The 26,351-nt window shown below is 41.5% G+C and overlaps 1 protein-coding gene across 4 annotated transcripts in view; it reads left to right on the top strand.

Annotated features, from left to right (window-relative positions):
- Nucleotides 1–391: 391 nt before the first annotated feature.
- Nucleotides 392–26,351, top strand: part of clcn6 (chloride channel 6) — a 57,092-nt gene continuing 31,132 nt past the window's right edge. For 2 of the 4 annotated variants that reach the window (XM_035160006.2, XM_035160005.2), the window contains exons 1-3: nucleotides 392–503; nucleotides 19,216–19,275; nucleotides 19,400–19,465. In XM_035160006.2, the coding sequence (XP_035015897.1) occupies nucleotides 429–503; nucleotides 19,216–19,275; nucleotides 19,400–19,465 (201 nt within the window). In that variant the 5' untranslated portion in view covers nucleotides 392–428. Of the gene's footprint in view, nucleotides 504–3,555; nucleotides 3,616–19,215; nucleotides 19,276–19,399; nucleotides 19,478–26,351 lie in introns of those variants that run through there. The other 2 variants (XM_035160007.1, XM_035160008.1) reach the window with 2 other exon arrangements.

Genomic DNA, 26,351 nt, shown 5'->3' with positions numbered 1-26,351 from the left:
GCAGACCAAACACTCTGACCCAGACTCCAGCATAGTAGGTGGCGGTAAGGCACATTTAACGTTAGGTGCCACCCGCCATTAAACAACAAGAAGAAAAAGAATTAGAAGAAGAAGAAGAAGAAGAAGGAGAAGAAGAACGAATAGTGGTTTATCATAGGTTAGCGGTAGGATAATCTTCACTCACCTCGGGTGGGGAGAAAAAAAGGACAAGGAGAGGTTGCGTTCAAATGTCATGGGAAATATATAATTTTTTAAACAAGACTTCAATGTTGTTGAATTATATTTTACACTCTAAGTTTGGATTGATCTACAATTTGGATATTTTTTCTCTAAACATGATGTACGACCTACCAATCTATATATTCAGTTTCTTCTAGAGGCTCTTATTATGAATTCGTGCTTTGAACGCACCATGCACAACAACCAAGATGGCGTGTTGTGGAAACAGTGTTTGTTGCCAATGTTGCTGCAGAGGAGGAGATACACAGACACCAGAAGAACTGGTAAGGAAACGTGTCGTAACTGATGGTTACATTACAATTATCCTTTCCTCCGAATGTCTGCTGTGTTCTCCTCAGGGCCACATATTCTGGATTACATGTTCCACCCTGCTACTCAATGTGCTCCGCAATTACCATTTCTTTCAGATGTTTTTCAGCATATCGCAACAAATTCCTAGTGCTCAAAATCATCCTATACATGTAAAGTGTGGTCGTCAAAACGCACGTGTGTATATATATATATTTAGACAATTTAATGTTAGCAGGAAATAATAAAAACAAAAACCAGAGGACAAATTCCTGGTCAAAAACAATAAGACGAATATTGCGTTGAATTACTCAAAATCATAAACGTTATTTTGCCACGTGTGTAACAGGGCTAGTATTGTACATTTACATAAGTCTGACACTTTTCTAACCTACTGTCATCTCCCTTCAGCTACTGCAAGTGCCCCAAACTTGCCTTATCCATTACACATAAGTGTCATGTTGACCACACACTTCAGACATTTGTTGATAACAGAGTCTTGTTATTACCTGAGATGAATAGCGGGTGTATCACAATAACAACTAAAACAAATTATAAACTAACCTGTTTCCTTGATGAGCATTTGGGCTGTTTCTATTCTCAACTAACTGAACCCCTGCTCATCATCAAAATCAGCTTTATTGGCCATATATGCCTACACATACTGTACAAGGAATTTGAGTCCGGTTTTTTCGTTGCTCAATGTACAGACATAGACAAATAACAGGACAACAAAGCAGAACAAGGTTCAGCAAACATTTACCTATGAACAAGTATGAAATATATATATATATATATGAGAATAAGAAATGACAATAACATGGAGAAATAGTGCAATGATGCAGAGTGCAGATGCTAGCATAAATATGGAAAGGTTGTCACAGGATCCTTTATGTACATGAGGTAGATGGAATATATATATATATATATCCCCAGAGTGGAGGAGTTGGAACTGGTTGGGTCCAGGATGTGATGGGTCTGCAGTAATGTTCCCTGCTCGTTTCCTGACTCTGGAGATGTACAGGTCCTGGATGGAGGGCAGGCTGGCACCAATGACTGTCACAACCTGACTGTCCGTTGTAGTTGGTTCCTGTCCTGTTTGGTGGCTGATCCAAACCAGACAGCGATGGATGTGCTCAGAACAGACTGGATGATGGCGGTGTAGAACTGGATCCGCAGCCCCTGAGGCAGGTTGAACTTCCTGAGCTGGCGCAGGAAGTACATCCTCTGCTGGGCCTTTTTGGTGATGGTGTCGATGTTGGAGGCCCACTTTAGGTCCTGGGAGATTGTGGATCCCAGAAACCTGAAGGTCTCCACAGCCTCCTGAAGTCCACTGTCATCTCCACAGTTTTGAGCTTGTTCAGCCCCAGGTTGTTCTGACCACACCAGAGGGCCAGCTGTTCAACCTCACGTCTGTACGCAGACTCGTCAGTGTCCCTATTGAGGCCGATGACTGTTGTCGTCTGCGAACTTCAGGAGTTTAACAGACGGGTGCAGTCGTTGGTGTAGAGGGAGAAGAGCAGTGGGGAGAGCACACATCCCTGGGGGGCGCCAGTGTTGATGGTCCGGGTGCTGGATGTGATGTTCCCCAGCCTTACCTGCTGCCTCCTGTCTGTCAGGAAGTTAGTGATCCACTGACAGGTGGAGGCTGGCACAGAGAGCTGGGAGAGTTGAGGTGTTGCAGCATGTAGTGCAGTCCCATGTTAATTGCATCATCCACCGACCTGTTTGCCCGGTAGGCAAACTGCAGGGAGTCCAGCAGTGGGCCTGTGATGTCCTTCAGGTGGGTCAGCACCAGTCTCTCGAACGATTTCATGACCACAGGCGTCAGGGCGACGGGCCCGTAGTCATTTAATCCTGTGATGGAGGATTTCTTGGGGACTGGGATGATGGTGGAGTGTTTGAAGCAGGAGGGGACTCCAGTGATCGGTTGAAGATCTGCGTGAAGATGGGGGCAAGCTGGTCAGCACAGACTTTCAGGCAGGAGGGTGACACACCGTCTGGGCCTGGTGCCTTCCTGATCTTCTGTCAGTGTAGCTCCTCTTTGCTACTCTGATCTCCTTTGTCAGTGTGTTTCTGGCCTGGTTGTACAGGATGCTGTCCCCACTTCTGTAGGCCTCCTCCTTGGCCTGATGAAGCTGCCTGAGTTTTGCAGTGAACCAGGGTTTATTGTTGTTGTATGTGCAGAAGGTTTTAGTCAGCACACACATGTCCTCACAAAAACTGATGTATTATGTCACAGTGTCAGTGAGCTCATCCAGGTCTATAGCAGCAGCCTCAAAAACAGTCCAATCAGTGCAGTCAAAGCAGGCCTGTAACTCCAGCTTTGCCTCGTTAGTCCATCTCCTCATCACTTCCTCCTTGAAAATCATGTCTGAAAACCTAGGAAATAAGTTGAGGTTACACATCCATGCAACGCAAATGCATCGCGGCCCACATAGGACCACCTACTCAGCCCTAATTGAAAAAAAATGCTATTTTCTCATGTTGATAAAGTTATTACAAATGTCCATCTTAAAAAGTCTTTAAATTTAGAAATAAATAAGTTAAAGTTAAAAGTGTACATTAAATTTCATTTTTTTGTTTATTAACTTCTCACTTAGCTGTCTCAACCCACTTTCTACACATCTTAACAACTGAACAGCTTTAACACCTGTTTTTTCTCTTCCTTTCTTTCCTCTTATATCCCAACACCACTTTTCTTGTCAGGATTTTAAATCTGGGGTAGGAATGGTGTAGGTTCGTTTCACATTGTTTCATATTTTACACCTTTCTGGGATTTAATTTGAGTTATTGGTACCCCAAGATGATATATCAGTCGAAAAAACTGCTGCAATGTGTATTTCCATGTCCTCTCTTCTGCCTCTCTCTGGAGCTGCAGACAGAACAGGCTGTTTTCACCTGCCTCTTGAGCCCCTCCTCTGATTGGCTGACTGCACTTTGAGTGACACGCGACCAGGCCTATCACCGGTCTCATTCTGGCGCATTCACTCTGGTAAACAGAGCTGAAAGACACGTTGTTATGTTTGCAGCTATAGAAGACCAGCCACATATTTACAGTCGGTTACAACAGGATGTTTCTGAACGGTAAGTTACACCGTCCTCATGTTTGTTCAAGTTTTAGCAGGACCCTCGGCCAATTTAGGAGTTACAGTACGGAGTTTCACACCGGAGTTTCAGTACAGAGTAACGTCTGCGTTACTCTGTACTGAGCACAGCAACAAGGCATGTCAGAAGAGATAAAGCATAACCGCTGGTCTCGATCAGTGATGTTCTAAGGAGGAATGTGCACGGATACATTCTCTTCCTTGCATCCCTCCACGCTGCAGTGTTTCTTCAGTGTTGTTTGTTGTGGTTAGCCTGTAGTAGCTAACAAGCTGCTAGCTCAGCAACATATCTGCTTGGTGTCGCGTTCGGTGTGGAGGGGTGGTGGTGGAGTTGACGGGGAGCGGGGCTGGTGGGGTCGAAGCCTGGAATGGTACAGGCTGGGTGGGGCGGAGAGACGATTGCGATCCCGAATGACTCAAAACGGGGGAGGAAGTACGAAACGAGACGTTTCGATAACATATTTCTTAGAATGGACTGAGTGAAAAAGTCCGCAGACTGACTGTTTTCATACTTTGAGGGTACCTACTAACCTCCTTCCAAGTAATTACGGATAGTAAAAGCCTAGAAAATGTATTTTACACAATATGGGCCCTTTAACAATTATCATGTTTTCGGGAACATATGATGTATGTTGGTTTTGATCTGCCAGTTGGAAGAATAAGCATGTAAGAGTCTGTTGAGTCTTGAATACAACTCTGTTTTAGTTGTCTACTCTTCTCTTTTGAGAGCACGCCTTAAATTACTTTTGTGAGTTATCTCGGGTTTCACTTCTCACTGTCTATTTCTCCTCTAGTCTGCTCCTGACTTGGTGAGTGAGATACACACATGGTCAGAATTCTCATCAGAATTCACAGATTTGATTGGCTGAGTGGCATCACGTGAGATGATTTACAATGCATACAATTGGTCTGTGAGTTACCAGTGCTGCTAAACCAATGCCATAAAGGCTAAAAAGCTGTGCTGGTTAAAGTAGAGATGCTCTGTAAAAATTTGACAATTCTCAATGATTTATTGGTTATAGGTCGGGGTCCAGACAAGAAGGTTTCTGGGTCTGGATCTAGACAGTCGCCACTCCCCCTCTGCATGCAATTAAACGTGCATGTCATTTCATTTAGTAAAGACCAAGTTATGTTGTTTTTACCCAGTCTGAGTACACAGATATGTAATTGACACATCAATGTGTCAGGAGGGGGTGAAGGAATCAATGTGCTGTGTGCAGATAGACTACAGAATAAGATTTTACCCATTTGAAAAAGAAAAAGAAATCTTTATGTGTTGGTCATTGTTAATATTTTTGTGGTCGCCACAAACAAATCAACTTATGGGCACTGAAAAGTGTTGAAATGTTTTTGGTTTATGGTGAAACTGTAGCAGTTCAGAGGACATCAACTGAGTAGGTGGCCCCTCATATGAAGACCAGGACATATTTATGTTTGCACTGCTAAAAGAATGTAGGCAGCATTAGCCAAACATGGCTTTCCTGAACCAGCAATGGAGGCCAAAAAGTAGTGTAACCTACTCTGATTTTACTCTGGATTAAGAAAGGAAGTCATGGTTGAAAAACCCTGATTGTCTGAATTAGTATTAAACAATACTATACTATTTATGCATGTGTATGTCTGTGTAAATTAATGGGGGCATAAACAGCATTGTAAGCAGTTTCTGCATAATGCAACGTATTTCTCAGAGGACCAGTGTACATTAATTCTAAATTTAAAGAAACTTTAAAGGTGATATGTAAAATTCTTGGCAATCAACAAAGCCAGGAAGATTCATTGGTCAACACATACCACCCGATTAAATCCATAAGAAAATGCTTTTTGTCACATATATTCTAGAATATTAATTTGTAATATGATTGACATGTAATTGCATGTAAAATAAGTCTCAACAATGAGGATGCTTGAAATATAGTCTACACATGCACGTCTGAAAGTAACTCGTTACTAAAAATGATAATGGGTCTGTATTTATAATGAGCTTTTCAGTTTTTCCATTCAACCATTCACACACATTCATACAGTGCATGTGTGTGCAGCATTTCTCTATCATACATCAATCATATACGCTGTTGGCACAGCCATCATTCAGATCTGTATCTCGCTTCTGCACGTGAAACGGGCCACCTTCTGGTATGTGAGCGATCCCCTCTTTCTCCTGAGCCACAAAAGACTCACTAATAACAATTTGAAAAAGTATCCTGAAAGCATGTAGGCACTGTATGATGCTGTTATGCTAAGTATTTACTTATTTCTAGCAATAATTTCAATTGCAACCACAAGGGAAAGTTCACCTTCAGGATGAAATATAAAAACATTCTATCAAGTGAGGTGTATTATAGTATGCATCATTAGTTTTTCTCAACAATTACACACAATTAATGAAACTGGATCCACTTGATCTTCATCATCACCTTCTTTGCACCCTCCTTCTAAACAAGTTTCTTGCAAAAGTATCAATCTCTAATCTCTGTTAAGGTCCTCTGGCTCTAAAAGGAGGCAACTCTTTGCTCTTTGAACAATGTACAAAAGCTTAATAATTGACTGAAATAATATATTAGTTTGACCAAAAGTTTTGGAGTTTGAGAGATTTATATATTTTTGCTGCATGTGTTTAACATTTTGTGTAGCATTTTTCTTACAGATATTTTGTACAGTGTAAAGTGTAAAAACTAATACTGAGTACAGATGTGGTATGTAGTCTACATTTATAAAAGCCTGATGTGGTGGCAGTTTCTGTTTAATAATGATACTCTATTGTATAATAATACACACATAACATTGTCTCTCGGAAAGTTCAACTAAAACACCTGCAGGTGGGCTCACCCCACACAGCCACCTAGTGTGACGTGTATAGAATGAGCACAGAGCACAGGAGAATCACTTCACTTATACAATCAGAAGCCCCTCCCTGCGAGGAGCCAAAAGGTATTCTTCAGCCTCTTGATGTCTGACTAGGTTGGGCAGAGTTCCTGTCTCAGATCTCCGTCCCAGACCCCTGGTGTGACCTCTATCTTCATTTACAACATCAAAAGACCCCAGTCCTGTATACAATGCAGAGTTCCCCTCACCCATCTCTATCAGACACACTAAGTAACACCCCTGCAGTGAAGCATTTGCTAAGACACACATGTGGGGGCCATAAACAATTATAGTCCCCTCTGCAACTTTTGTAAGTCACAGAAACACATTTGTTATCTACTTTTTCTAAATACATATCTGTTCTTCTATTAAACATTACAGAAATGCAAAATCTGCCATTACAATTCCCCCTTTGAGCCTAAAAGGCTCAATATCCTTTATACATCTTTATACCATCTCATCATCCTGAAAGGGAAGCATCCCGGATAGATGAGTTTCAGGAAGTTGAACATATCGTCCAATCATAGACTTGATTAAGGAAATAACCATAGTCTTAAACTCAAAAGACAATACAACAGTTCAACAACACTAGTACACACATGAAAATCCAAATAGGTTTCAACAAACTTCAATAACATATTTTGCAATCATTCAAAAGTAGGCGTGACCATCAATTCCGCCCTTCAGGAATCTGAGTGTCCTTGTTCTTTCTCTGGACAATAGGTCATTTAAAAATTTGAAACGATATGCATCATATTGTCAAAAATGTTCACTGTGTATGTGCCACAATTCGTCCTGATTATGTGACAAACACCCTCTTGGCTAGCATCTTTTCTCAAAGCCATCCTGTGATGCAGAGTCATTCCTGACTCTAGATAGTGGGAGAAAGAGTTGGAAACCCAGCCCCCCTCTAAAGATGGAAATCTTCCATCTCCAGAGCAAACTCATCTGTTTGTGTGTGTTCTTCACAGTGCTCCCCCCTGGGGCAAGTCCTCCAAAACCTTTCATCTGGAGACACTCACACTGTGGAACTCTTATCTCTTGATTACACACAATGAGTTGAATCTGTAAGTGAGCTTGGGTCTCTGATGTTTTCGTGGTCTCAAACCATGCATTCTCCAGGCTTTGTCAGTTCATCAGGGAAGTCGAACATGAGTTCTCCTTTTGTTCTGACTTTGATGCTTAGGTTATATTTCGTGTTTTTCTTCCTGCCAAGGTTTCACATGCCATATTATTGGTGGCAGGACGACGATGACGGTGTTCATGAACAGGGAAACCATCTTTTCCCTCGAACTGCATCCCAGTTGTCCCATCAGGTGTCGTTGTTTTCCCCCTTCGGCGCTATTGTATCACAGTGCCCCTCGCCAACCCCCTCTTCAAAGTGTTGCCTCTTCTTGAGATTAGAGACGTGTGGCCCTAATCATTTCCACACCTCTCCTTGCTTGCAAACACGAAACAATTGAAGGCTGAAGGCTCGCACACTGACACAACGCACGCTCCGTCCTGTAGAATCCACTCGTGGCTCCGGAAATCCTCCTTCAATGGCTTGCATGTCTCCAGGTTGACCTTCACTTCCGTCTGTGTGGTGAGAAGCACTTGGTTTGCACTCGTTCCATCGACGTGCTCTCCTGGTTTCCTTCTCACGTCCTTCACCACAATCCTGTCTCCTGGTCTCAGATCATGCAGTTCCCTGTCTATGGATTTCGGTAGGGAGTCCATCACCTGCCTGTGGATTTTAAAGAGTACAGGGGATAGGTTTACACAATATCTACCGTTCGTTTTTCAATGTGCTGTTGTCTCCTTCCACTGTTTGTTTCTTTCCACTGCCCGCCACTGGCGGGATGATAGGCACGATGTTGCCTCGTGTCGATACCCATACTCACCAGCATCCTTAAAGCTGTGCTTACAAATGGTGTACCATTATCAGTGGACATCTTTTTGGAATTTCCCAACGTGGAATGAGTTCTCCGAGCAGTGTCTGCGCCACTGCTGAAGAATCCTGTCTAGATGTGGGGAAAGCTTCTACTTGCATAGCATACATGTCAACAAGAACAAGACAGTATTTATTTATTTATCTAACTTACTTAATTCAATTTAATCTTTATCAAATCCCTCTATAAATGATCAAACTGTTTGTTTGGTGGTGGATTGTTTACTTTGTGGAATCTGGATTTCTTTACCTATTTTCATTGTAATTCAATTACGCGACTCAGATAAAAAAAAAGTTTTGAGTATTGTTTAGAGTGTTGTTTTTATACACCCAATACATCTATATCTATATTCCTCCCTTTTGACACACTGACTACAGTCATGTGTCAATTCAAACTCATGAAGAAACATACATAGGTTAAACAATATCATCCATGTGACCCACATCAAAAGTCTGTCAGCCACCAAACAAACTGTTATCCACCAAACAGTTTACTCCTTAAACTTAGTAAATTAAATCTGTATTCTTAAAACTTTTTTTATTGCGATTGACCCTTGTTTATAGCTCCTATAACCTACATTAAGTGTTATCATTAAAAATCTTTAATATGCACTCCTCATTTGCAGACTGCATACAGTTTGCATGATAACACAGCATCTATCAGCACACAGATGAAAGTGTGAAGTGAAATAGGTTCATGAATCTCCTATTCAGTCAACTCAGCCAAAATCACATGCCACCCCCATGCAAACCTGCTATTAGTGTTGATCTTGACACTCTTGTCCCTAGCATATTTGCATTCTTCAGTCAATGCACAATAGTGTGATGGGAGTGGTTTAGCCTCTATTGTATCACACAGTCGTAAACCCACTTGGTTATCTCAGTTGCTGCATCCTTTGATGCTGAACTTATCACCAAACAACTATCACTTCTGCATAATTAGCTGTTTATCTTTTAAATCTAATCTAATCTTTCTTAGTTAAGAAAACTGCTACGCAATCATGTGGCTATCCCTACTGATGTAGGGAAGAGAGTCGCATAGTTAAAAACATTGCATCTCTAAATAGTGATGTCTATCATCTAAGGCAATACTGTCCCATATCTGAGCCACCTGGTTGTTAAAAGGTGGGAGGTATTTTGCTCAAGCAAAATCATCCTATCAGCATATTGGCACCAGTAAAGTCATATATCACAGCGTCACATATCAGTTGCTCTTCGCATGCGGCCAGTTTTTGTAAAGGATTTCTCGCTGCTCGTCATCCAAGCCTCCCACTGAACTCGGAGTGCCACCTTAAATGAACGGTTCACACTAATGTCGAGGGGCTGCAAATACTTTGTTGTGCCCCCAGGAATCACAGCTGGAATTGAGTTTGTCTTTTTGACGGCCGCTTTCACAGAATCTGTGATATGGGCCCTCATGCTGTCCAAAACAAGCAATGCCTTTTTTCTGTGAAAAAATCCCCCCGGTCGCTTCCCGTAGCATTCATTCAGCCATTCCTTCATTAGGCTTTCTATCATCCACCCTTTCTTGTTGGTTTTCACAGCGATTCCTTTCGGGAATTTTTCTTTTGGCATCGTCATCCGCTTAAAAATCACCATGGGTGGAAGCTTTAGTCCGGATGCTGTGCAGCTCAGAACACAAGTGAAATGCGTTCTCTCATGGCCAGTTGTTTTCAGCGTGACGGACGATTCACCTTTTTTGTTGACAGTCCTAGTGAGAGGTAGGTCCTAGTGAGAGGTAGGTCAAACGTCAAAGGTACTTCATCCATATTTATGATGTCGTCTGGTCCAATGGAATTTTCGGCTATCTTTCTTTGAGTGAATTCGATGAAGTTTGTAATTTTTTCCTTGAAGTCGGGAGGGAGTTGCTGACACACAGTCGTCCGTGCCCTAATTGACAGGCCTTTTCGTTGCATAAATCTGAAACACCAAGATGGTCCACCTCTAAAATCTTCGATATTCTTTTCGGTGGCGATTGTTTTAGCTTTCAGTCGGATCTGCAGTGTGGAAACACCTCGGCCGTCTGCTCTCTGTGTCTTCACCCAGTCTCTAATCGTTTTCAAGTTCGGGCCATCTGCTTTTCTTGCCTCTGAAAGCTTTTGTCGTCTTTTTCAACGAGTCAGTTCTTCATGCTGCCGTCTCCAGCGTCTCACCATCGATTCATTGACGTGGAGTTTACGTGCAGCAGCTCTATTTCCTTCTTCGACAGCCAGACGGATCGCTTTTAACTTGAAACCCGCATCATGTGCAGATCTTCGTGTCTTTTCCATGATGAGGGTGCGTGCATGAAGCGCAAAATGGATGATCTGAAGAATTAGGTTTAGTTTGCCGAAACAGTTTCATTGGTCCACTGTGACCTGTTCGGCAATTTCATTGGTCTGATATGACTAGCAATCGTACAACATGTGGCGCCTTACCCACAATTCTCAGGTGCACTACGTCACACACACAACAGCTTTCTTAAAGGGGCAGGCCATGCCTGCAACACTATGAAAATCCATCAATAAGCCGCACCGTTGTAAAAGCCGCAGTCTCACAGCGTGTGAAAAAAAGTAGCGGCTTATAGTCCGGAAATTACGGTATATTCACATTTGTCTGAAGTCTCTCTGCCTCTGCCTTTCGCAAGAGGGTGTTACTTCCAGAGAGTAGAAAAGAGTCTAGACCTCCCATTGATATGCTAGTGTCAAATCCCCCTTTCTCTATCTAACAAATGCAGATGTTATTTAGACTCCAGTTACCTCTAATGCCCTGCGGTGTTTAAAATTGAACATACTACTCAATGAACACATCAAATATCTACCCATAAGATTTATCAGGCAGTGTGGTAACAACAAAAATGAATCTTAAAAAATCCCCTTCAACCACATCATGAAGAATAGCAATTGTACAGTGCATCTCTCTATCACTGTTGTACCTGTTGCTCCAATCATTATGAGATATCCAACATTCATTTTAGGAGTAATATCACACTCTTCACATTTATTAACTAATTCCGGTTCCTGAATCTACAAATATATGTGATGATTCTACCACTCACTGTGATTTGTGTGTTCGGGCATTAGTTTATACACATCATTGTGAAAATATTTAGCATAAAGTACAGTAGGCCTCTCTCTACTGATCTTCTGATCAAGCTCACAATGGTCAATAGCAATCTTAATCATCTGTTCTATGTCTAACATTAATTCACATGGTGTGTGTGTAACCGTGTTCTTACTATAGTGACGTGCTTGAAACTCTCTCTCTCCATCTCAGTGTCCGCACCAGATGAATTCCTTCACTGTCCCCAGCTCACCGCTAATCAATCGCACTGTGTGCGCTGCTTCCCAGGGCATTCTCTTGCCCACCTCTTGGTGGAGCTGAGTCCAGATCAGAATCTAGTCGGAGACACTGAGACTGGAGATTATTTCAGTTCCTGCATATTCACTTCAGTTAAACAACATCCATACACTCTTCAATCCAGCACAAATATCCCTACATTCATTTTCCTTTTTCTTTGTCCTCTCTACTTCGTTCTTATTCTTTTTATTTCTCTCTTTTCACACGCAGTTTAGTTTTTAGTTACCAAAGATAATTTAAACTCAAACTTCCCATGCTCGGAAAAGACACAGTCATCCTCTCTATTTTAAAACCTATTTTCTCAAATAGGTTGTCTCAGCAATTGTGAACCCGACTCTTATTTTATAAATTTAAACTCTGGTTTGTTCAGCAGAATACGAAATTTGGAAAATAAAGTTCTGCTTATGTGGGAAAAGAACTTAAAAGTCTCTTAATTTAATTTTTTAACCAAATCGTTTCTATCTCTTAAAAAATTTATTTTAAGATTTGTTATGAGGTTTTTTTATTTTTCCTTTTACCATTAGCCTTTAAAAACCCAATTATACCCCAAATATATTTAAACATATACTCACCTTTTTCTCCAGTTTGAGGATGCTCACACTCCTCTCTTTTTCTTTTCTCCTCTGCTTTCTCAGCTGAAATCCTCAGCTTAAATATTTTATTAGTTTCATCAAATTCTACATGTTTCTTCTTTCACAGTCACACATATCCATCAACAAAATTTTAGTTTATTAGTGTTTTAGTGTTAGTAACCTTAAACCTTCAACCAACACCAAAATGCTTTTAACCTTCAACCAACCTCCAAAAAATGCTTTTGTAAGGAACAATAAAACCCATCTCCAATATAATGTTGTCAATTGTAATTACCTCTTGTAATTCCTGATCACTTGGCAAATTTCTCAATTATTGTTCCTAAGTTTTTGATTCCTTAATACATTTTAAATACTCTGCCTGATATAATGCCTTAGAGAAATCTCATATTCACACTTCTATTTAGCACCTCGCATGCAGGTATAAAATGTACTGGAATTATCAGATTTTCAACAGATTGCTGTACTGAGACGATCCAGACCTGGCCTTGGTCCTTCCGTCCCAGCTACACCTCTATTGCAAAATAATAATAATATTACTATATATTAATAATAACTACTAGTCATGAGCCCGACATCAGAGCCCAATCTTATTTATAATATTTTTGACCTTTTCCTAAAGATCGAAACGAAGCTTCATGGATCCTACACCGATTTCCAAAACCTAGCCATGCAGACACGTCTGTCCCTCAATACAATGAATGAGTGAATCTCTTTTTCCTGGATCTTTTCCTAAAGATCATAACACTGGACCTTTTCCTAAAGGTCATAACATCTGTGGATCTTTTCCTAAAGATCATAACATTGGACCTTTTCCTAAAGGTCATAACATTTTAATTTTACTCACCCGAAAGACAATGCTTGTTTTCCAAACCAGGTCCGTTGGATCACCTCAGTGAGTGCACTCCTGGCTCTCAAGCATTCGGCCCTCATTTGTTGAGGTATGAGTCCCAGACTTTCCTTCAGCGTTGAGATCCAGAGTGTCTGCTCACACGAGTGACCCTGCCGACAACGCCAAAATTGTGGTGGCAGTTTCTGTTTAATAATGATACTCTATTGTATAATAATACACACATAACATTGTCTCTCGGAAAGTTCAACTAAAACACCTGCAGGTGGGCTCACCCCACACAGCCACCTAGTGTGACGTGTATAGAATGAGCACAGAGCACAGGAGAATCACTTCACTTATACAATCAGAAGCCCCTCCCTGCGAGGAGCCAAAAGGTATTCTTCAGCCTCTTGATGTCTGACCAGGTTGGGCAGAGTTCCTGTCTCAGATCTCCGTCCCAGACTCCTGGTGTGACCTCTATCTTCATTTACAACATCAAAAGACCCCAGTCCTGTATACAATGCAGAGTTCCCCTCACCCATCTCTATCAGACACACTAAGTAACACCCCTGCAGTGAAGCATTTGCTAAGACACACATGTGGGGGCCATAAACACTTATAGTCCCCTCTGCAACTTTTGTAAGTCACAGAAACACATTTGTTATCTACTTCTTCTAAATACATATCTGTTCTTCTATTAAACATTACACAAATGCAAAATCTGCCATTACACTGATTAATTTTGTTTCCAATAATTACAGTTTAAGTGAGTTGGATGAATACTGGGTTCAACAGAGCTATGACTCTCTGTCAGTCTGGCTACAGTGCTGAAAAGAAACCTGGGGTTGTTTTTATTTTCCTCTATTACTGCAGTGCAGTTGGCAGCTCTGGCATTGTAGAGGGCCTTCTTTTATATTTTAAGACTATCTTATCAGACTAAGGGAATTTTAGCATAATTGTTGCAGCACCACTTCCTTTCTAGTTTTTTGTGAAGGTTGTTTAAATTGTTGAAATTATACCAAGGAGCTAATTTCCTATGCTTTACAAGGTTCTTTTTTAGAGGTGCTATAGAGTCTAGTGTTACTCGTAGTGAATCTGCAGTGCTATTAACAAGATGATTGACCTCAGTGGAACAAAAGTTTTTAAAGGACACCTCTGTTATATTGAGGCATTACAATTGAGGCCAATTTATATAATTAGTTAATCATTTAAGGATCTTCATTCTGTAGTATTCCTTTACAAATGTGATAAATATTAAAACTCATGTTAAATGGTCTTGGTGGCTCTCCTAGTCTTGATTCTGGAGTTGAGAGATAAAGTCCTTGGGCCTTGAACCTTATTTTCCCTCCAGTATTCCCATGATCCTGATACTGTTCCTTCTCTAACATAGCTCAAAGTGTTTCAAGTTTTCATTCAGCTTTTTCATCTCTGTTGTCAAACGATCCACTCTGGTCTGAAGTGTGGAAAGTGTGTCAGATTGGTTTGTTGCACATTGCTCGAACTCTTTCAGAGTTGTGTCATGTAAAGTGGCAAAGTAAATTTTCAGTTCTGAAAAAGACTTGTGGATGCTGGTTCAAGGATGAACTCTCACCCCTAATGGTGGCAGATACTTATATAATATGCATTTCTAAGGTCGCACAAACCTCTGATTTGACCTGGTTCAGCTCCACACTTAAGACAGAAACGTATGAAGGCAGGCCTGGGGTCTCATTAATAACCGTTGCGTACGCACAAAACGGGGCCTGAAACGTACGTACGTCACTTCTCACGCTGAGCAATAAAAACGTCATTCAAAACTCTGTTTTAAAGATGTATGGAATGCAGCACACGCTGCATGTTGAATTTCAACCCTGCACAGTGCATTCTTCCATCACATGCACAGATAATTCCCAGCATCCTGCACACTACAGCAGGGCTATTGAGGCCACACTACTGCATTAGCCCAAGGACTAGTCAGGGAAGTTTTGATGATGGCAACCATGCAAGGAGCCCCCCAGAACCGAGGGGCGAAAATATTACTGGGGAAAATATATAAGCATGCTGATTGAGGATTGTTCATCTGTTCATCTAGCCTATTTCTATTAATTTATCCATCAATTGTAAAAATGATTCCAATTGTTTAGCTAACTATTTATATCTCTGGCATTGCATTAGTGTTTTTTACAAGCTTTTTTCTCATCTTATTCTACAGAACAATGCCACGTGCACTATCTCATGTGTGGAGACATTTCACCCCAGCCAATGTAGAAGGAAAGGCTGTGTACATTTGCAAATACTGTGCAAAGACCTATGTTAAGAATGCCACAAAGATGCAGAAGCATATAGTCAAGTGCCCAAAGTTTCCTCAGGGCTCAAATCAGCTTATGACAAAACAAAATGTTTATATTTATGTCTATATATGACAAGGTAAATACAGTTAGTATAAATTACCCACAAAATTTCCAGTTTATTCCCGTTAATTCCCGTATATTCCCGTATATTCCCGTTAATTCCCATGGAAAGTTTCCAACTTTGAATATTCCCGGAATTTTGCAACCCTAGTTAGGATCCACTGATGTGAGGTAATCGGTCCAGATGCTCTAGATAAATAAATACTGCCGTGACACTGGTGCGTGATTCTGCGTGATGGATGCACGCGAATGGAAGGATGAGGAGGAAACGAGGGTTCAGCGACGTCTGATCAGCTGATAAAGATTCTATTGATCTGTGATCTTTGTGCTGAACTGAGTCCAGTAACACACAGATCGACCGACGGAACCGAACCATCCCAGTACAAACACGAGCATATAATAATAATTCTGTTAAATTCTATACATTGGGGACAACACAGCTGTCTCTGAATTTAATAATCCTGCCGTTTTGGATGATTAAAATACGAACAGACAATACAACAAGTTCCCTCACATTCTGAGAAGGTGTTTTTTTTTGCCTCCACCTTTGAATTGGATCTTTTTTTATTTCAGGCTCTGTTCTTTCTATCGTGCTCACTCTCACACACTGTATTATCCACAGCAGCAGCAGAGTATCAGTGTTTTTTTCTTTATTAGTGACATCACTGCTGTGCCTTCACCTCCACCTCACTAACAAACACTTCGATGTCAGTGTCGGAACGTTTTGCTTCCTCTTCTCATCGCTTGATGCCGTGACTCTGTCAGGACTCACGGTGGAAACCCATTGGTCAGCAGCATAATTTAATATTCATGACGTGCTTTGCATTGACCATTTATGGTTGAAAGTGGGCGTGTAGAGGGCGGATTTGAAGGCAGATCCACGTATGAACGTTTTCAGGTGGACTGTGATTTATAAAGTGAATATTGCGTTCAGTTGTGCGTGCACACGGTTTTATAAATTGGAATTTTCTTTTGCGTACGCCATTTCCGGCTTTATACTTTTAGTATGAATACCACACACTGTTTTATAAATGAGACCCCTGGGCTGCGTCTTTGCCCCTACGTCTTTCATCCTTTACTGGGTTTCAGAGTTTAGCAAGTCTGAGGCTTCTGGGTCTGTTTTGATAATAATGTCTGAATTTATATAGCACCTTTCAAAAGACCCAAGGACGCTTTACATATGTCCGTGAGGACGGAACAGAAGAGAAATGAAAAAAAGTAATTAGCTCAAAACAGGATTGAAATAAACAGCAGGGTGGAGCACTAACTGAGGCCAAAGGCCTTAGTGAACAGGTGGTGCTTGAGGAGTTTTTTGAAGCTGTCCAGAGATGCAGCATTGCTTATTTCGGCAGGGAGAGAGGTCCAGAGGGTAGGGGCTGTGACACAGAAGGCTCTGTCTCCAAAAGTTTGCAGTTTGGTGTTGGGGATGGAGAGCCAACCTGAATTCGATGACTGCAGCCTTCTTAGTCGAGTCGAGGAGGTCTGTTAAATATAGTGGGGCTAGGGAGTAGAGGTATTGTGCCGCCAGGGCTTAGTGCGGGTGAGAACCCTGGCAGCAGAGTTCTGTACACCGGACAGGACTCCATTACAGTAATCCAGGCAGGAGGTCATGAAGGCATGAGTGAGGGTTTATGCCACGGAATCGGTGAGTGAAGGCCGGAGTCTGGAGATGTTTTTAGGTGAAAGAAGGCGGATTTGGTGACGGATTTGATGTGGGATTGGGAGGAGAGAGTGGAGTCAAGAATGACACCCAGGTTGCGGACCTCGGGGGATGGGAAGATGGCGCAGCCGTCGATGTTGAGGAGGAGATCTCCAACCTAACGGAGGAGAGCCTTGGGGGCCACAACCATGAGCTCAGTCTTGTTACTGTTTAGTTGATGTACTGGGTTTCTAACGACTGGGCCACACTGGTTGTGTGATTGGCACATGTGAAAAGTGAAACGTCGTGCCTTTTATTTCGGCGCCGATGTTATCAGGTTTGAGCGTCCACACTAGGGATGTCGGGATTAACCGATTTAACCTTAACCGTGTTTTCATAATGTTACAGTTTCATACCTGTTGTGATTATTATACCTTAAGCGTGACACCATTAAATGGTGTGCCTTTGGGCATTTAATAAATTTGGTTTTCAGAAAAATATTTATATTCATATTTCTAATATGAATATGAATATTAAATAATAACTTTAATTGATTATAGCTACCTCGGGGCACCACCCTTCAAAGGAAGGGAAAAGATAGCCCATTTATTGGCTAAGTCTCATGAAACTACTTACTACAAATTTGGAACTCTGATTAACAATTAAATTAATAACCAAAATTACCAAATAGGTAGATAGCAAAGTTGAAGGATATGGAGTTCTTGACAGTGTAGAGGTTGGCAAAATTCACACTTATGCAACATTAATGAAGATTTGTATTAAAGAAAAACATCTATGATGAAAGTAATAAAAGTATAGACACACAAACTAACTAAACGTGTATGTACTGTGTGTGTGTGTGTGTGTGTGTGTGTGTGTGTGTGTGTGTGTGTGTGTGTGTGTGTGTGTGTGTGTGTGTGTGTGTGTGTGTGTGTGTAAGTTTCAAAATGGCGGATGGCCAGGAAGGTTTTAGCAGTCTGCTCCAGGCAGGCCTGCTTAAAGGTTGGTAGAGCTTGGGTAGGGAGGAAGTTTCCCTAGCTGGGTGAGCTGGAGAGCTACACCTTTTCAGGAGAAGTGAGTAGAACGAGGAGAGATACCCACCTCTCCTCCAGGATAGTGAGTAGAAAGAGAGAGGGAACTGGGCTTATATTGGCCTGGTGACCTCATGGGTCATGGGGCCCACAGCGACGAATAGTGGTTGAAAGTTGTGTCCAGGGGCAGTTTTAACACCTAGGTGTGAAGTTGAAGCACCCTGGGAGACTGAGTTCTGGAAGCTCTCCTTTGTCTCCAGTACAAAATAATAAATGTGGTTGCAGGCTTTGGCTACACATGTAGGCCCAACTATTGTTCACAAATACTAGGTCCCAACATACCCATAAGAATTGTAATAACTGAGATATTCAACTATGGTGTCATGCATCTCAGAGAGTCACATAATTTGTATCTGCGCTGTGTGGTGAAATCTCTCGCTAGTCATGTTGTTTGTGCGTGCGCTGTGTTGTTGTTGTTTTTAGCTGGTGCGACTAGTATGTGTGTCGCTGTAAGAAGATAAAAGTGAGCGGGAGAGAGGGGAGCCAGAAGGGATTGATGGAGTCAATGGCCCCTGTGCAAGGAAATTTTACCCATTTCTAAAAAAAATGTATGTGGTGGCCAATGTCATTTTGTGCTGGAGGCCACAAATAAATCAGTATATGGGCAGTGAGAAGTATATAATTTTATCCAGATGAAACTGTAGCAGGTAAGAAGATGTCAGCTGAGTAGGTGGTCCATCAATGTGACACAGAAAGCATTTGCATTCACAATACTAAAAGAATGTGGCCACATGCACCATCACCCAAAACCAATGTTCATACCAAGGCCACAATTTGCTTATTGGGTAAACAATTGTCAGAGTGGTACCGTACCATAACTCAGAAAACACCCATTATTGATTTCAGACACACTGATGACTCTGTGATAATACTGTATTCTTCTTTGTATGTTACTCTTTTCCCACAGACAATCCTTGGAGAATTTCGAGATGAAGAAGATGAGATTCTACCAAGGAAAGACTATGAGGTGAAAAACATGTCAAAAGCTATCCTTAAGAGAAAGGTCTTCAGTGCCTTGTCCCTGGTACAAAAGGGGCAATGGATCCACTACCAAGGTGATGGTTTCAAAGTATTTGTTTTTGCTTTCACAGAGCTTGGATTATGATCGATGCATTAATGAGTCCTATGTGGAGGTTCTTGAGGGGATGGACAACAGGGTAAGACAATAAGTTGAGTTTTATTTAATCGAGTAACTGTGGATATCAATGGAGCATGCGCATGTAATTTGTTTTGTGCATTTTTCACCTTATAATTTTACTAGGGCTGTCAAACGATTAACATTTTTAATCAGATTAATCACAGGGTAGCTGCGATTATTCAGGATTAATCACCATTTCTAAAAGCCCGAAAAATTTCCATTTTCTATGTATATGGTTATGGGAACGGAAAGATAAATTACAGAAGGTGGATATATACATTTAACATTTGTTTTTTTATTGATGACAAGTCCAAATGATAGTTATTAAGATTGAAAAATAAAATCAAACTAAAACTTTTTTTTTTTCAAACTGATGATTAATTCGTGGAATTAACTCGTTAATTTATTTAACACAAACACGCGCAGAATGACCCGCTCCATATACCCATACCCGCCCCCACTCACTCGCTCAGAGCGACACACGCAGTGAGATCAGAGCTCTTTCACGTTAAGCAGCCGGTAAGAGACTTTGTAGAACAGTGAAATACAGAGCCTCTGCGTCATGATCAGAGCAGAAGCTGCAGTTGGTTTGTACCGAGCTGGAGTTTCTGTGTCCTCCTCCACTCTGACCTGCTCTCACTTGAACTAATAAACACTCATCACTAGTTATCAGGACCTGATAAGTACATGAAGTAAATTAGTGTTTGTTTGATTCGCTCTAGAGTTTATGAGGCTGCATTTAAACATCATGAAAATGACTCCTCAACATTTTGTGCTCAGTACAACATGAGACGTGACGCTCACAGTCAGGACTAACAGGACTGTTAAAATAAGAGGAGCGACACGCAGACATGATCCGACACCATCGATTCATAACCAAACACATAGTTAAATAAAAATGTAACTATGAACTAGTTCATTTTCATCTGCATGAACTGAACTTGGAACTCGTTCTTTTTAAGTGTGAACTGGCACAACACTGCTTCTGCAGATGGGCTCAGATTCAGATTTCACATTTAATTGTGTAAAGGTTTGGTTGATTTAAAAAAGAAAAGAACAGTTTTATTCAACTGTCCTGTATTTGCATAAAAAAAAGAGAGCAAAGGCTAAGATTCCCCAATTGTTTAGGATAAAGGTTATATTTAAATTTGATTAAAAAAAAAATCTTAATAACATCATCCTATGCTCAGAGGCATAGCAAAGAGACGTGGTATGTTTTAGTTTGATTTTATTTAATTTTTCAATCTTAATAACTATCATTTGGGCTTGTCATCAATAAAAAAATGTTAAATGTATATATCAGTGTTGGGGATCGGGTCCAGACAAAGGGATGAGGCCTACATGGGCCTTTAACAGCCTGCCTCGAGTTGTTTCCTGCTGTGAGGCCGAAGAGCACCCAAAATGCTTTTGGGGCATCCATGTTTTTTTGACTGCCGCCCGAGTTTAAACTCGGGCCTTCCATTGGCTGAGAGCCAACAGACCCCATGGCCCCCCCTGGAGGGAGGCCGGACATTTCTCAGGTAATAAATACAGAGAACCCCCTCAATTCATTGCTTTTTCCCGTGCGCTGAAGATAGGACCAGAACCTCTCCCGGTTCCTCCAGATGATCCAGACACTTAAAGGGAGCAACCAATCCAAACGTTTGTATTTTGATTTTTACCTTAAGTTCATTCCCTTTTATTTTTGTGAACTTCCCTTTTTTACCTGAGCTTTATTTTGAAAACAACCGCGGCAAAGTTTTTCACTCGCCGGCCGAGTTCCCCAGACTTTTTCCGGATCCACAAGTACAGCTGCTCCTCAGCTGTTCATACCTGCAGAAGGGCACGTAAATTCGCCAGAAGGGCAAGAGCATTCGCCACGAAGGGCAGGACACATTCGCCCAGGAGAACGAGACGAATTCTCTCCTATCCGGCCCAGCTCAATCCCCGCTGCCACCGCGCGAATCAGCTGTTCTAGAGGCCACGAACACAATTCACTTGTCTTCCCGGAACGCGCTGCTCGCGCATCAACGAACCGTGGACCAGCAACAAGTAAGAGGCTTATGTCTGGGCAGAGACCAGTTTAAACATTAGCGTGTTATTATTTGAATGTATATTTCTGTAGGACCGCCTCCATTTGTTTTGTGCCAGCGCGCCGTGACGAATCTGCGTTTCCGGCTATAGCGCCACACTGTTTACCGTTAGACCAATTTTGCGGAGATTTTAACCCATTAAAAGATCGGTACACAGCTGGACGGATCTTAGTTCGTCCGCTTGGGTACCGAGTGGTAAAGTCCCCGCAAAGTTGTCTCTGGCGGTGTTTGAGATCTCCTCTGATCATTCTTTGCATGTTTCCTTTTCTCTCTCTCTCTCTTTGCTCCTAAACCCGCCGGCACACACGTTCCGACCTGCATCCACATAATTCACGTGTTATACTTGTCCGGGGACTTAGAGAGTGCGATCGCATCTCGACGCCATTCGGCGTTTTGAACCACGAGATAGACAAAAGCATCCCCTTGTTCTCCATTTCCTGTTGGTCAAACAACGTGGTTAGACCGCCATCTTGAATTCGATCCTACGTTAAATCACGTGGTTAGACCGCCATCTTGAATTCAGTAACACGACACCACGCGGTTAGACCGCCATCTTAAATTCAGTAATACAACGTCATCCCCCGTGACTTCGTACGCCATCTTGACTCCCCCTTCTCTCTCACACGCGCACGCGCGCACGCACACACACACACAGGTATTACATGTGTGTTATAAATCGTGTTAAGTGCTAGTGTTGTGATCTTTGATATATCAATCAATCAATCAAATTTTATTTGTATAGCCCATATTCACAAATCACAATTTGTCTCATAGGGCTTTAACATGGTGTGACATCCTCTGCCCTTAACCCTCAACAAGAGTAAGGAAAAACTACTTAAAAACCCTTTTAACAGGGAAAAAAGAACGTAGAAACCTCAGAGAGAGCCACATGTGAGGGATCCCTCTCCCAGGACGGACAGAAGTGCAATGGATGTCAAGTGTAAAGGAGAACATCAAGATAAAGGTTTTAGCAGCATTGATTAGGGTAAACATTTTGAAGTATAACTGAAGGTCAGTGATTTGGTGGATTAATGTCATTAATGGTCAAGTGTCTGAGGAGAAATACTATGTATCGAGCAGTCCTGCTGCAATCATAGTCCATGGTCAGCAGCCAGCAAGATCATGATCCACCATCAAGATCGGATGCCACTATAGTCCACAGTTATTGTCCACTGCCGCCATTAGGATCCATCATCAGCTGCCACCTCGTCGTGGTCCACTACCAGTATCTGATGCCAACACGATAAAGGATCTGCCTTTGTTATCACGATCAGCCAGCACGATGCAGAATCCGCCATACTGGATCCACCATTACGACCTCTGATACGTGATCCACAGATCCTAATCCATGATGTGGCCACAGCCGCGGCCCTGGGTCTGCGGACAATAAGGCAAAGGGACTCCGGGGAAGAAGTCAAGTCAGTAACATGTATTGATGGGATATGAATTACTTTGATGTGATAAAGATTGAGAAGAGGAAGGAGAAGCTGGAAAGAGAAGCTCCGTGTGTCATGTGTCCCCGACCTTCTAAACCTATAGCAGTTTAACTAAGAGCAGGTCTAGGACAAGCCTGGACCAGCTCTAACTATAAGCTTTATCAAAAAGGAAGGTTTTAAGCCTACTCTTAAACGTACAGATGGTGTCTGCCTCCCGAACTGAAAGTGGGAGATGATTCCACAGGAGAGGAGCTTGATAGCTGAAAGCTCTGGCTCCTACTCTACTTTTAGAGACTTTAGGGACGACAAGTAAGCCTGAATTCTGGGAGCGCAGTGCTCTAGTGGGTTGATAAGGTACTAACAGCTCTTTAAGATATAATGGTGCCATATTGTTAAGGGCCTTGAAGGTGAGGAGGAGAATTTTAAATTCTATTCTAGATTTAACCGGAAGCCAGTGTAGCGAAGCTAATACTGGAGAAATGTGCTCTCTTTTCTTGGTTCTTGTCAGGACACGTGCTGCGGCATTTTGGACAAGCTGCAGAGTCTTTAACGACTTACTGCTGGAGCCTGATAATAAGGAATTACAATAATCCAGTCTGGATGTAACAAAGGCGTGGATTAGTTTTTCTGCATCCTTTTGAGAAAGGACATGTCTGATTTTGGAGATATTACGCAAGTGAAAAAAGGCTGTCCTAGAAATTTGTTTTAAGTGAGAATTAAAGGATAAATCAGGATCAAGATCACTCCCAAGTTCCTGACTGTTTCATTGGAAGCAAGGGCAATGTCGTCTAGCGCAGCTATCGTTAGATAATGTATCTCTAAGGTGTTTAGGGCCAAGTATTAGAACCTCTGTTTTATCTGAGTTTAATAAGAGAAAATTATGGTCATCCAGGTTTTTATGTCCTTGAGACATGCTTGGAGTTTAGTTATTTGATTACTTTGTTCAGGTTTTATTGACAAGTATAACTGGGTGTCATCCGCATAGCAGTGGAAATTTACCGAGTGTGTCCTGATAATGTTTCCAAGTGGAAGCATATATAATGAGAATAAAATTGGGCCGAGCACAGAGCCTTGTGGAACACCATGGTTAACTTTGGTGCGCACAGATGACTCATCATTAATTTGCACGAATTGGGAGCGGTCTGAAAAATAGGATTTAAACCATTTTAGGGCGGTTCCTTTAATGCTAATTAACTGTTCTAGTCTCTGTAATAAAATATTATGGTCAATTGTGTCAAATGCTGCACTAAGATCTAACAGAACGAGGACAGACACAAATCCCTGATCTGAAGCTATTAGAAGATCATTAGTGACTTTTGCCAAGGCTGTCTCTGTGCTGTGATTGGCTCTAAACCCTGACTGAAAGTCTTCATATATATTATTTTCCTGGAGAAACTCACACAGCTGATTGGCTACAACTTTTTCTAGGATTTTAGACAGGAAGGGGAGATTAGATATCGGACGATAATTGGCTAAAACCTCTGGGTCTAAGGTGGGTTTTTTGAGGAGGGGTTTGATTACAGCTATTTTAAAAGACTGTGGTACATATCCTGATGATAATGACAGATGTATTGTGTTCAGTAATGAACTGTCAATTAGGGGCAGAATTTCTTTAAGTAATTTTGTAGGAATGGGGTCTGAGATACAAGTTGTTGGTTTAGAAGATGAGATTATTTTGGTCAGCTGATCGAGGCTGATCAGAGAGAAGCTGTCTAAATAATTGGTAAGATTCTTGGCCGTTTCTGAGTTTTCTATTCTTGATGGGGTATTAGTGCCAATTGAGGGCAGGAGATGGTTGATTTGATTTCTAATGGTTAGAATTTTATCATTAAAGAAATTCATAAAGATATTGCTATTTAGGGATCGAGGAATACTGGGTTCGGTGGAGGTGTGACTCTCAGTCAGCCTGGCTACAGTGCTGAAGAGAAACCTGGGGTTGTTTTTATTCTCTTCTATTAGTTTTGAATAGTAGGCAGCTCTTGCTTTGTGGAGGGCCTTCTTATATGCTTTAACACTATTCTTCCAGTCTAGGAGATTTTCAACACGGTTGCTGGAGCGCCACTTCCTTTCTAGTTTTCTTGATACTTGTTTTAACTCATGTGTCTTGGAATTATACCACGGAGCTAATTTACTATGTTTTATATGTTTCTTTTTTAGAGGCGCTATTGAGTCTAATGTTAATCGTAATGACCTTACAGAGCTATCGACGAGATGGTCAATCTCAGTGGAGCTAAGGTTTTTAAAGAATTTGTTGTTTATATCGACGGATAGTACGGGTTTAAATGTAATCGGAATTATTTCCTTAAATTTAGCTACAGCACTATCAGGTAAACATCTTGAAAATGAGTTAATTATTAGTGGCATATATTCTGATAGTGAAAAATCGAAGGTTATTAAATTATGGTCTGATAGAATTGGATTGCGCGGAAGTACTGTTAGATTTTCAATTTTGACACCGTATGATAATATAAGGTCAAGTGTGTGGTTACAACAATGAGTAGGTTGGTGTACACACTGACTGAAACCAATTGAGTCTAATTGCGAAATAAATGCTACGCTAAGGCTATCTTTATTATTGTCAACATGAATATTAAAGTCACCACCAATAATAATTTTATCGGTCTTTAGGACTAGGTTTGATAAAAACTCAGGGAATTCTGTTAAAAATTCAGTATAAGCCCCAGGGGCACGGTAAACTACAGCAAATATGATTGGCTGTTGGTGTTTCTTGGATTGGCGTGGAAGACTAAGAACAAGACATTCAAATGAGTTGTAGCTTAGTTTAGGTTTAGGATTAATTAATAGACTGGAGTTAAAAATAGCAGCAACTCCACCTCCTCGACCAAATTCTCTGGGAACGTGTGTATTTACATGACTTGGGGGAGTAGATTCATTTAGACTGACATATTCATCAGGATGCAGCCACGTCTCAGTGAGGGACAATAAATCTATTTTATGATCTGAGACTAGTTCATTAACTAAAATAGCCTTTGATGACAATGATCTTATGTTTAACAGACCACATTTAAAAGTCTTTATTTCCTGAGTTGTTGCAGAGGTTGTGTTAATTTGTATTAGATTTTTGTGTGGAATTCTCCCTCTGTTATTGTTTGATTTAAATAATGTAATGGGACGGTGGACAGACACAATCTCTATGGGGTTGTGGTTGTGTGACTGATCCAGAGGGAGCGCAGAGACGTGTTTAGCACTGCAGCTCTGCGTCCTGGTCCCAACTCTGGGTTGTCATTTTATAGACTGGGTAATATTCCTAGATAAGAGAGATGCTCCATCCCAAGTGGGATGAACGCCGTCTCTCCTAACAAGACCAGGTTTCCTCCAAAAAGTTTGCCAATTATCTACAAAGCCCACACCGTTTACAGGACACCACCTCGACAGC

Source organism: Hippoglossus stenolepis, chromosome 6 (assembly GCF_022539355.2).
Source record: "Hippoglossus stenolepis isolate QCI-W04-F060 chromosome 6, HSTE1.2, whole genome shotgun sequence".
Taxonomy (NCBI): domain Eukaryota; kingdom Metazoa; phylum Chordata; class Actinopteri; order Pleuronectiformes; family Pleuronectidae; genus Hippoglossus; species Hippoglossus stenolepis.
Note: the sequence above shows the minus strand (reverse complement) of the source record. Positions and strands in the feature narration are given on the sequence as shown.